Source organism: Thermobia domestica, unplaced genomic scaffold (genome assembly GCF_964235325.1).
Source record: "Thermobia domestica unplaced genomic scaffold, izTheDome1.hap1.1 HAP1_SCAFFOLD_254, whole genome shotgun sequence".
In the NCBI taxonomy this organism is placed as follows: Eukaryota; Metazoa; Arthropoda; class Insecta; order Zygentoma; family Lepismatidae; genus Thermobia; species Thermobia domestica.
Window position 1 is genome coordinate 19,419 of NW_027655971.1, and position 13,208 is coordinate 32,626.

The 13,208-nt window shown below is 33.7% G+C and overlaps 1 protein-coding gene across 1 annotated transcript in view; it reads right to left on the reverse strand.

Moving 5' to 3' along the window:
• Window positions 1-13,208, reverse strand: part of LOC145676633 (cytosolic carboxypeptidase 1-like) — a gene marked incomplete at its 3' end in the record, with an annotated part of 232,230 nt that overhangs the window by 19,286 nt on the left and 199,736 nt on the right. The window contains 4 exon segments of the mRNA XM_081747467.1: window positions 1,625-1,781; window positions 2,642-2,747; window positions 2,987-3,121; window positions 10,406-11,147. Coding sequence (XP_081603593.1) covers window positions 1,625-1,781; window positions 2,642-2,747; window positions 2,987-3,121; window positions 10,406-11,147 — 1,140 coding nt within the window.

Below are 13,208 nucleotides of genomic sequence, written 5' to 3' on the forward strand. Positions count from 1 at the left end.
CACTAAATCTTTACGACTTATACGTATAACATACGAATTATAATATAATTATTTATTTCTATTTTTAATTCTGAAAGATATTCAGTGGCACATTAAAATTATTTTTAGAAACGAACTTCAATAACGAATTTAGTATTGATGTCCATCACAATTTTATATAGCATAGGATTCAAACATCAGCCCACGAAACTTAAGATGAGTGTGTTAACCAGAAGCCACCACGCCGCTTCCAATTTCGTTTTCAAGATTTCCAATATCAATACTGACACTCAGCTTTCACGGCTTGAAAGCTTGTTACTGGAGTACAGAAAGACTAAACGAAAAAGTATATGAGAGAAAAGGAGAGAGGTGCAATCATGTGTTACTCTGTTACTTTGAGTGTTGTAACTATTTTTAATATTGTCACTGAATTCAAAATGGTTGAAAGTGAGCAAGTGACTCCTTCTGCAGTATCCCCCTTTTCTTTTCTACTCGTCTATCTATACTCCGTTGACAAGCCATTCGAATTTAAAAACTATCACGCAGGCACCTTCTATTTTCATCTATCTATTAAAATGCTACAATAACAACAAATGCGCCTGAGTTCCAACCTGTAACTTTGGATTTCAAACCTTTGATTTACGGTTATTTGTAATTTCACGTTTAATAAAGACAAATATTTTAAAGTATGTGTACTTTAAATAAATAATTTAAATAGATCCGTTTTTCATAAACTTTATTTTTTTTTAAATTATTGTTCAAAGCCTTTGTATTTTAATAAGCCTTTTGAAAAATAAATTCAAATAAATTGTGCTGCCATCTTTGGAGTTTTTTAAAACTATACGTTTGTGGACGTTTATATGTTTATGGCCAATCTTTTCAATAATGAGATCTCGGAAACTAAAGGCTCTAGAAAGATGACGTTTTCACTGATCGATTGCAAATTTTATGTATATTGTCCAGTTCTAATTGAATATTTAAAAAAACATAGCCATTATTCTTTATTACATTTTTACGGGTACACTGAAGTGCTGAAATTAGAAAAAAAAACTAAAGCATCATATCCTACGCATTATACATTCCAACACCACATAATTGTATACGGAGGTTGTATACCTCTTAGACGTTTGTTTCATGGCTAATTGATAATGAAAAATGAAGGATAACAATTTCTCCACTCTAAGTTAAATCTTTATTGTTTGGAGGTTTTGCGCAATGAACACCATATATCGTTGACATTATAATTAATTGTGTGTGTAATGTATTTGCTCATTACATACTGCATGCAAGAAGAAATAAAACACTGATCATACATGAATTAAAAACTCCAACCGGAAGTAGGCTCAAATCTTGCAAACGGTGCGAGATATTGAAAAGTAATCGAAATGAAATCTCCCCTTTATGGTATCAGTTGCCAATTTTTTTTCAAAACGTCTTTCACTTGTGTCTGTAAAGGAACATGTATAGATGTGAAGAATAACAAGGAGATTCATGCTCATATGTGAATGACGCGCTGTGTAGAGAGCGCAGGTTCAGCTAGTTTGTATATGAAAATAATCTTATACACAAACCTGGAAGAAGGAAATACATGATTTTAATATGCATATCGTTAAGGTATAAATTAACTTGTCTCTTTAGTACTTACCGAAATTGAACTGACTCTGTTGTCTTTCACAGTTAATAATGTTGAATACATAAGGTATGTTGGCCTCCATGTTACTGATTTCGAAGTAAAACCAACTATGATGCCTATTTGAATTCACATCGGGCATCAAAATTAGATCATATTCTCGAGGACCAATCTGGAAGGTAACATGCATAATTGAAATATATTTTTAAAGGGGTTTTAACTATTGCACTGTTAACCGTTTAAAAAGTAATCTTATCAATAAGTTTAAAAGGTACTAATCTACTTTTGGTCCTCTAAATTATTATAGATTGTAGACTGTATCCAGTTTTAATACATTTTTAGTTATAATATAATATAATATAGAGTGTTGCTTTATTACGCAACAGCATTTTCACTGTAATTATTATTATTATTATTATTATTTTAATGTTCTACATATCATATTTTTGCAATTTTGCAGACAAAATACGAGAACCGTTATAATTATACAATAACAGCAATGTTTGAATTTTATGTCTATACCCAGTTCCTAGCAATTATCTACCCATTAATACGATCTTTAATAGGTCACTAATAATGTTATAAAGTTTTCATCTTCGGAAAAGGACCGAAAAAAGACTAGCTGCTATCACTATATACTTAATCAAAACAATTCTCTTGAGCTTGAAAAATATTTATTTCCTGTTCTTAAAATTTATGTACGCAGCTACTCTATCTTTATCGAATTGAACGTATAAGTAATTTCCGATTTTAGCAGGTAGTGTGTTTTCACAATAAAGTACAAAACAACCCATTGTAACATGCTCACCCACTAAAAAAAATAAATGAATAAAAATAAAATAAAAATAAAAAAAAATAAAAAAAATAAATAAATAGGGTTTAACACAAGTTTACTTTTCAGTTCCTCACTATTTGCTATCTAAATTTATCATTCCATTGTCCAGGTAAAAATACAGAACTAGGTATTAACGGTGAAAATTTACTACGAAACTGGCATTCAATGATAATTTAAAATATATATGTTATTAATACCTGAATAGCTTTTCGAAGATTTCCACTTTCGAAACGAGATTCAAATCTTAGACTACTGTCAGAGCCTTTTTCACCAAGCCTCCTTTCATCAATGTTTGTTAATTTCCTGGAAGTTCAAACAATAATTTCAGATTAGTTCATGAATTTTCATTTTAAAATAAAGACTAAAAAATGTTTATAATTATATGTTCAAATAAATAACTTTTTATAAATACTAAATTCGAACTCAAACATATTTTGTTTTAAAATTTATATTTTTCCATCCTAAAAATGTGAAGATTAATATAGGACACGATATTGTTGTTACAAAGAATTAAAAATTGAAACCAATTGAGAGTTCTTTACCTTTCGTGATTGCTGGTTACTTGAGAAAGCTGCTGTTCCGCTGCTGTCTTTATTAAATGATCCATATCATACACAACTTTCTGCAATAGTTGATCTGGATGCAATCCCCGATCTACACAGTCTAACAATTTTGCCCTTCAGAAAATTAAAGGAAAGAAAGAAAAAAATTATTTTCAAATACCAATTTTAAGAGTTTAAGTTGTTAACCTGGACAGCATTTATACATACACAAGGTCAGGTTATTTTGTATAACATACGATTTCATGAAAGGCGTGTTATATGGTACTGCATGATAACATGAAAACAATACAAAAAGTTTTCATTTTTACAGAATTAAATCTCATGGCTATGTCCTTTTCTGAGCACACAAACCACAATGGAATTTTAATATTTTAAGATATATAGGAAAGACCGAGAAAACTAATTTAGATTAGGTCACTTCGCATGATCAAATTCAAATTTCATCATGCTCCTTTTTTCGATAAGTAGTGAACGGATTTTACGGTGCAGCACCTTTCCAAAATATAGCTGTTTTCTTATCCAGAGTTCAAGATATGTATTTCGGGGTATGAAATGACGCGAAATCCTTTTTCGCCAAAGGCAAATTTGAATTAAATTTGAGAAATAATTAGGATATAGAAACTTTCGCAACACAAACTAAAGTTCCTTTCCTTATGGCTAAAAGATATGTATGTTCTATTGGTGTCCATCGATGTTAAGGGAGTTTTTCCGCATACAAGGATGTTCTGAGCTTCAAGCGACAGAACCTTACGTTCGACAGGGGTGCCCACAAAGGGGGGCTATGACGCAAACTGTGTCATTGAAATATTTGGGGGGGGGTAAAAATCTATATAAATATGTTTGAGGGGATGTAAAAATTAATCGAAAAGATTTTTTTTTTTCATGGAAGAACACCTACGGATAAACAATTGAGGGGGGTGCGTCATGGACATGAGGGGAGGGGGGCACCACTGCGTTCGAGAACACAAAAATATAGTCAAATTCAACAAATTTCTTGAAACACAGTAATCTACCTTTATCTCTGTAAGAGTATTTTTTGCTACTGTTTGAATAAAGATGACTATTCTGCCCCTAAATAAATGCATTTTGTTTCCGAAGGTAAGGTTGATTTTCGCTATTGTTGAATCGAGAATGTTCATGTCACTGATTTACACCTAAATAAATGTATTTTGTTTCTGTAAGTAAAGTTATATTTTGCTATTGTTGAACAAAGAATGTTCATGTCATTGTTTTGCACCTAAATGAATTAATTTTATCAGCATCTTTTCGAATATTTTTTCATCGCATTTCTTTCTCTTTTTCCGACCATAATTTTGCACCTTAAAATCCGGTCCTTATCGATAATCAAATGCATTTTTAAATAAATTCGAAAGGTATTACGTATTTTACTCTTCTCTATCCTGTTATGGATTCATTTTAAAAAATCATTTTTCGCTAACTATAAATTTTCGTTATTTCATTAATTTTTATACTGTCCATATAATCAATACAGAGGTGAGGAAAAAGGAGTTAGTAAGCATTAATTATACAGTTAACAATTTGCATATTAACATATTATCATTTGTAAATACAAACATTTTGAGGCCTCCTTTGCGGGTTCTCACAGTAAATCTCTTGTTGTTGGTCGACTAGGGTATGACTGATGTTATTCCATTTTGAAGAAACTTAATAGGATGTAACAGTTTCATTAGGTCTGTCAAGTTTCAAGCATGTGCCGAAGCATCTCCACGGGCGGGAAAGCGAACATACATATCAGGCTGAAAGGATGTATTTGCAATTGCAAATACAATGCTCCAACGTTAGGTCTTTCGAAATATCTTTAAAGAAAAATTAGAAAACAGAACATTGATAGTGTGGAAGTCACCACAACATTTTCATCGTTCATAGAAAGACACTAATTCGAGAATGTTTTTCATTCGAACGACAGAAGTAAAATTAAACTATGACATGCACACTGGACAGAAGTTAGAATAACATCATCGATACTCATTTTCTCAGTCTGTCATCATCACAAAAGCAGCAGCAGCAAAAACCCAGCCTAAGGTTTTTAAAATGTAAAAACCAGCACTAAGTCTTACGCTATCTGAGTTTGTAAGTGATAGTGTGTTAGTGCACATATACAATCAATTTCCGAGCTCCTTCGTGGCTAAGCGGTTAGCGTACGCACCTTTGGCGCAGGAGACTTGGCTTCGATTTCCGGTGGGAGCTCATGTGGTTCGGATTCTACATTAATCAATAGGTCCCGTCTCATATAGCCTCGCTGCTGAAAGGAATGCTAAACTCAATGTCAACTCAACTCAACAATTAATTCCCATCCATCCTATCCACTAAACCCTTTTTTTCTTATCTCTGTTCTGAAAAAGTTTTTTTTTTTTTTTTTTTTTAATTTAACGTTCCCTGATTATGCCATTTAGGCTAAAAGAGACGGATGATTGATGAAAGTGAATGATTATGAAATTAAATGTATGTTGAACCCGGGACCATGTACACCAAAGGCAAGCGAGCTAGTCACTAGATCAGCGAGGAGGGCTCCTCTGTTTTGATAATGTTGGCAGTATAGTAATAAAAAATTAAACAAATAATGATTTTTTAAATGTATCCGTAACAGGATAGAGAGAGTAAAATAAGTAAGTTTTGAATTTATTTATAGACAGCTCTTCAGGTGACACATTAACAAGAACTTAAGATATCTGATTTTATTAGATGTAAATAGATTTAGAAATAATTATTTAACTGATTGTTGCAAACAGACAATTAAATGCGTTGTCTTTTGCAATACAGTACGCTTAAACATTAACTCCTGTTCTATTTATGCACGTAAAAAGAAAGTAATGTTACATATAAAAATAAATAAAATTTTAACATGTAAATATTACATAATCTTATAGAATGATGGAACCTCATGATTGTTCACTTAGTTTGCTACGAACATAAGTTTTTATGCACATAATTTTTACATAATTTGAAAAATGAAATCTTTAGTTTTACGTCCCACGGTTATGCCGGTTAGGCTAAAGGAGACGGTGATGATGAGAAATGAATGAAATGGTGGAATGAAGAAAGTGGGAGGAAACGGGAGAACCCCGAGAAAACCCACGAGCACGGTGTTTGTCCACCACAAAGTCCACACGGCGCGAGCTGGGATCGAACCAGGGACCCCAAGCACCGGAGGTGAACGTTCTACCACTGAGCCACCGCGCCCCCCTTTACATAATTTGAGACCTGGCAGTCATATACAGAGATCGCCATATGACAGACAAGAGGTTCCAAGCAACTTAGATGGTACCGAAGTAAGCTTATGCCAATCAACAGGGACTAGGTTAACATCTGATTCCAAAACAAAGTAACTTGTTAGATATATAAAAATAAAGTTACAATACATTACGCAATAGATTATTATTATTATTTAAATTCTTAATTCAAATGGTGCTGAATAACAAATATAGTAACGGATATTGCTTAACAAATATAGGAATAACAGTGCTGAGTTATAGTGTAAGAAATCAATCGACATTAGTCGCACTAAATTCAAAATGTGAAATACTGAGAAGAGTGACAAAGTCTTACAACAATTTAAAATTAACATATGTTAAGAAAAAGTAACAGAGCGTTTGTTACATAGACGAAACTGTTTTAACTTGATGACAACGGATCTAACTACCAAGGGATCTGATTTTATTATTACGTATGTTCAGTATATATTAACCAATCTTTTATGTTAGAAATATGACAACAACGTGACCAAGATAGTTTGTCTGGTGGATAAGTAATGTTAAACAAGGTTAATTAATTCTTTCAAATGATAGTTAAATGAAACTTTGATTTGCATACTACTGAAAATAGTATATTATGAAATTGATTGTTTTGATTTTAATCTTGTTTTACAAATTAGCTTGAACCTTGCAATTTGAATATATTATCCTTCTGACACGGCCCTTAACCTACTAAGTTGGTAACTCTTATGTTTATCATATACTATAACATTTTTTGGTCTGTTGTAATTTATTGTATAATGGTTTTAACGAAGTGCTGTATCTTTGCCTATAAGCTGTTCGTAGCACTGAAAATAAAGTTAATAATAATAATAAACTATAATAATAAAAAACATAGAACCACAGTAAAGATAGTCTGCTCAGTACCCTTTTATTATAAGACGAAAATGTCTCAAAGAAGGTGTATCTATTTTATTTTAAGATCCTTACTGCATTCCTAAAACTGGACTACTATAAATGTTCACAATTTAAAACACATGTAACGTATAAGTAATGTTTTCCCTCACGTAACATCTTAATACGGATAAATTGTGTGGGGACTTGTGGGGACACTGTACTACAGAACAAAGAGTGACGATATAATTTGTAAGTACATATATATTTTGAATCTGTAATCTATATATTTTATTTAGTTATATATGGGAAATCATTTAATATTTGACTTTGAAAAGTGTTTGTTTACAGTAAAGTTTGTTAACCTGGACGACTGCCGAAATTTGCCGCATGTCTGAATACTTGATTTTCCCTTAATATAGGAATTACTCATTACTCTGCAAGTTCGCCATCTCTCTATCTTCGAAGTTTAATTTATATCTGAAATTTTATGAATTAAGCATTTCAAAAATAACATTAGATTTAAAAAATCTGCTAATAATGAAATAGGTTTGTTTTTTTCTATATATAACGAAATAAATTTTAAAAAAAAAGGTAATATTAATTAATATGATTTAGTTCAGAAGAGAATATGAACGTCTACAATTCATGAAAATGTTGCTTCTACATGAATATTTGAATGTATTAATATTTTATAAATATATACGGATATTGCTTTGTAATGTATGCTGTACGTATAAAAGTTAATTTGATTACACCTTCGGAAGTTTAACGAACTTAAGGATTTTGTCTCAGATTTCTCTATTTTATATTCTTTGATTCTTTTTCCTTTTTCATTCGTAATGACCTATATTTTACATAAATAATTACATTGAAATAAAATCATTTTGTAGGAGTTTAGAAACCATAGTACATTTTTAAAACTGTAATTACAAGTAAGAAAGATTCTTATAACTTAATCCCAGGTAACTCTACTTAAATATTATATGAATCTAGAAATTCTAAATACAGCCAGATAAAATTATTTCTTTATATTACCAGTTAAACTGAGTTTAATAATAAGAAATACTTATAAGTAAATAAAATTATTTGTTGAAGTATATTACAGGTACAAAGGTTTTAGACTTTTCATGAAATCAATGAAAAAAAAAACTTTTGGAATTTGTTTACCCTGGAAATTATCAAACATTAGTTCTTATTACGATAGGGAAATATTAGCGTCCACACCGCTGCACAAGTACTTTAGGTCATTTTAAATGGGATTTGGGTAGTAATTCATTTCATCATGCATTTTGACATTGATCATACTATTTCCTGGTTCGTACAGTAGTGATGCTTCCAACAGATACGTGTACCAGCACCACAAACAGCAAAATAGGCAATGTACAATACGTGGAGACAATATGGGACCTAATAGTATTTAGTTTAATGAGATTTACTCACTGTTTCTTTACATGACTGAGGGAAACCACTAATGCACCTCTTTCAGGTTGACCATCCCGAGATTGAATCAAGTATCTTCCGAAGCGAGTTACAAGTGGCTCTGTTTATAATATCTCGCTCGTGGAGAAACCGGGCTATCTATAAGAAAACGATTTCCTGATTATAAAGTCTGGAACTGGAATCCAGGTGTCCAATGCGAGGCTCTTTTGTGAAATTCTCCTACGAATTTGTTACATGAACCACTTTGAGGCCAATGAATTAGAAAACCAATCCATCTGTTTGATACTCGGTTACTGAACTTATTTCTGTCTTCGTTGTAAAAACTTGTATGTGGGAGAAGGGAAAAGCCTTCAATTGAAAAAAATGAAATCATGATTGTATTATTTCAGCTGTAGTAGGAGGTACTGCTACAGCAGTTCCATTTACGAAGTTCCATTAATAGTTTGGAAAAGAGACGGTACATGCAGAGTACGTTCACTTGAGGGGAATTGTGCACATGCTATCGGTGCTAATACGAATTGATGTTACTGTTACAAAACAGAGCGTGCGTCAAGGTCAATCGGTGCACGAATGTATGTCTCTTACGCTATGTCTGGAACCCATATTCGATCACTTAAAATTAAACACTAAAGTTTGTACGTAACCATTACTCACTATTACGAGTTTACAAACTGTTTCAAAAAGAGCATCATTGTACTTTGTCGACCAAATTCAAAGCTTGCACCAATTTTCGATCGACTTTTTATGTATTTATTTGTAGAAGAATCTTCTACACAACAGTCTGTGATTCTCAGACTGTATGCTATCTCTGACGATGGATTTACGCAGACTATATGAAACTTACACATCTCGCTGCACTGTTTCCTTACTTAATGGCAGGTGCTTTGACTTTCTCTTACAAATGCATTCCCTTTTCTTACATTCGGAATATCACTTACATGAACTGTGTGTTCATACGGCGGATAGGTCCAAGTTTTGCCACTGCACAATACACGAGAAAACTAATCATAGAAATCCAGGACACGAAATATTTTGTCTTATGGCAACCACTTCACAATTTACCGTTAGTGGCAATTAGTGTTACTACGCAACAGTGTTGTTACCTGTGATGTACTGAATCAAAATATATCTTTTTTAATTGATACCAATTTTATGTATATCTTACACCTGAGTTACATGTGCTTCAAATTGCAAATAATGTTTGTGCTAATCTTTTACTAAGGTATTAACTTTCAAATTTAAGTACAATGTTTTTAATAGGAGTTTGACAAAATACATCACTGCACAGACACCAACAAAAATGCATACCTTTCTTTATATGACCTCTTACGAATTATAGCAAAGTATTATTTGGCATAGAATGTAATTTTCTTTAATTTACTGAAAATCCCGCGCAGTTAATCTATTCGTTTGAAAAAAAGAACATGTAAGAAGAAATACATTTTCACAGGCTTCACCAAAAATTCTGCTGCACTTACGAAAATGTTTTGCGAACTAACTTACACATTTGGCAGAATTCACCATTTTTACAAGTTTTAAACAACATTAAAAAATGGAAAAGAAAAAATTATGAATGGTTATTCTCACGAATAATCCTTTGAGGTTATTTGGTTAGCATGCAAACCTTTGGCGCGGGAGACACGAGTTCGATTCCAGGTGAAGTCCATGTGGTTCAGATCCCTTATTGAGATGTAGATCCACGTTTCCATATTCGTGGTGCTGAAAAGGGATATTAGAACTCCAAATCAACAGTCATATTTTATTATTTTGATCACGAAACAGAACTTTCGTTATGGATCGTGACATTATAATGCTAATGATTTGAGCTAAGTTATATTCACATGCATACCTGCACACCTTTCTGTCTTTGACATTAAGGGCTTCCAGAAAGTTTACTCCTTCCCCACCCATCATGTCTGGATAGCCTACTTTAACAAACGGTATAACACTTTTCACGTGAGATGCTATGACGCAGTAGGCCTCTTTGAATAAGCACCGTTTGGGTACTTGCTCAAATACTGTTAACTTTCTTAGCGTTCGTTTATCACCAGAGTTACTGCTAGGAGTTATCTGTTTTAGAGAAGGGGATTTCATGTTACTACCAAATGTCGCTGAATTAGAGCGCTTTTCACAACCAAATTTTGAATATGAATTATTTTTTAACGCACTAATGTCAGCAGAAGCAGATGACAGACTTCTCTGCCATGTGTTACTTGTCAATCTAGGTACCGAATGTGGATCTGTTAAAGGTGATTTTACACTTCCTAAATTATTATTACACTTTAAGCTCCATGATTTCGCACTATAATTTCGTGGCATTTGCAGTCTTTTATCGTTAATATCCCTAACTTCAACAAGTGCCTTCTCAATGTCTACGGTTGAATTCTCATCACAAAGTTCTTTGAAAAACTGCTTATATTTTTCCAAGTCTTCTGTGTTTCTTCTAACAGGTTCACATAGAGGATCACATTCACCATCGGATTCCTTTTCTGACGCCTCATCATCATCATCATCATCAGAATCCTTCACCTCATCACTATCATCATCTGATTCAGAGTTCTGATCACGATTCGGTGCTACAAATTTCATCCCTGAAAGAAAAATATTTTTACAGTTAAACGCACAGGCAGCGAAAAATTCAACAGTTAAAGAAACTGATACTGAATATTGTAAATGAAGAACAAAATATAAGAACTCTATTTTATTTGCAAGAATGCAGTTTTCCTAACGTGTGAGATGTGGACCTAAAGCTATAGTAGACGTGGACCTACAGCTTACGTAGGACCTGAACCACATGAGCTCACCCCGAGAATCGAACCTGGGTCTCCCACCCAAAGGTGTGTGCGTTAACCGCTTAACCACGAGAGAGCTCTTATTCGTGGTTGACATTTAGCGTTGATTTAGCTCCCACCTTAACAGACTACTAGGTGCTATCGAAAGTATCATTTATTTTAGTGATCCGAATATTACATTTATCTAATATACTATTAAGTAAATAAGAATATTACTTAAATCGTACTTTCCCTCACACTTTATCGAAGCTTAAACCTGGCTATATTTTAAATAAACATTTGTGATTTTACAAGCCGATAATTAAATATCAAATTGACACGAAAAGATTGCGCACTTCCTCTTTTCTCAATGAATTCGACAATCAAGATTGACAATGAAAAAGTCGCAGTGGATCCATTCTTGCTTTTTCAGCGAATCTCCATCACCAAGAAATCGGACGAGGATTTCAAGATTTATATGCAGTATGAATTGTCGCCCTACCCCCAGGCATTATTTAACGAAAGTGGAATGAGGAAGTACAGGAAGTCAGCACTATACAAATTGTTTAAGGAAATTGATAAGGACGTTGATTTAACTACCTTTGAATTTGTTGTTGATGAGGGATTCCTAGTCCACAAAGTTATTTGGCAAAAATAGACAACTGTATCAATCATTTGTGATGGTTACGTTAAATTTCTGACGACCATTATAATGGGAGAGGTTGTACAGTGGTTTTTGATGGGTACACCGACACATCAGAAAGCACAAAAGCAGCTGAACAGAGTCGGCGATATCGGCTCAGGAGATGTGTGAACATCAATGTCAGTTTGGAAAGTGAAATGAAATTCAAACAAGAGGATTTCCTTTCCAACTTTCATAATAAGAGTCAGCTGATAAACCTATTGGTGGTGCAGCTGAAGAAAAATGGGATAAATACGCTCCAAGCTTCAGGTGATGCTGACGTCGATATTGTGAAGACAGCTATCAACAGATCGCAAAATTCCTCGGTAGCTGTTATTGGAGAGAACGTCGACTTGGCTGTTCTCTTGGTAGCCAAAATCCCAACTGATCGTGACATTCTGCTGGTAAAACCTGGAAGAGGAAAGGTCAAGACTATTGTATATTCCTCACAACAGCTGCGGCAAGAGTTGAAAATGAAGGACAATGCCCATTTGCTATTTTTACATGCATTTACAGGCTGTGACCCAACATCCGCAGCGTATAGGAGAGTAAAGTGGGTTTTGTCAAAATGTACCAGAAGTCCAAAATCATACAACGTGCAGCTGAGGTATTTACCAGCAGTTCTTCTTCCCCTGACTCCATTGAGATAGCTGGAATCATGACTACTCTCTCATGGTATGGAGCTCCAGCCACAGAAAAATCCCTCAACGAGTTCCGCTACAAATCATTTATCAAAACAGCTGCAAACATGAAGCCTGATCTCTTAACTCTCTCCCCAACTGAAGGAGCTGTTAAGCAGCATGCATTCCGGACATACTACCAAGTACACCTGTGGTTAGATGAGGAACCTAATGGTGGATGGCGTTGTGAGAAGAGGAATGACCAACTAGTTCCGAAACTCTCAGAGTTGGATGCTGCTCCTGACGAAATCTTGATGATGATTTCTTGCCGATGCACGAAAGGATGTGACAGCGGCAGGTGTGGTGTAGAAAAGTGTCGTTAAACTGCTCTGTCGCATGCCCGAATTGCAAGGGCAGTTGCAACAACGGAGTTGGCATATTGACTCAGGAAGAAGGCGACGATGACGACATCGAACATTATCATCCATGTAAATGTTTTCATTATGTGATTTGTAATAATATATGCCACCTAGTATAATTATAAAAAAGTGTTGTGTGTCCATTGCAAATGCCTTATTT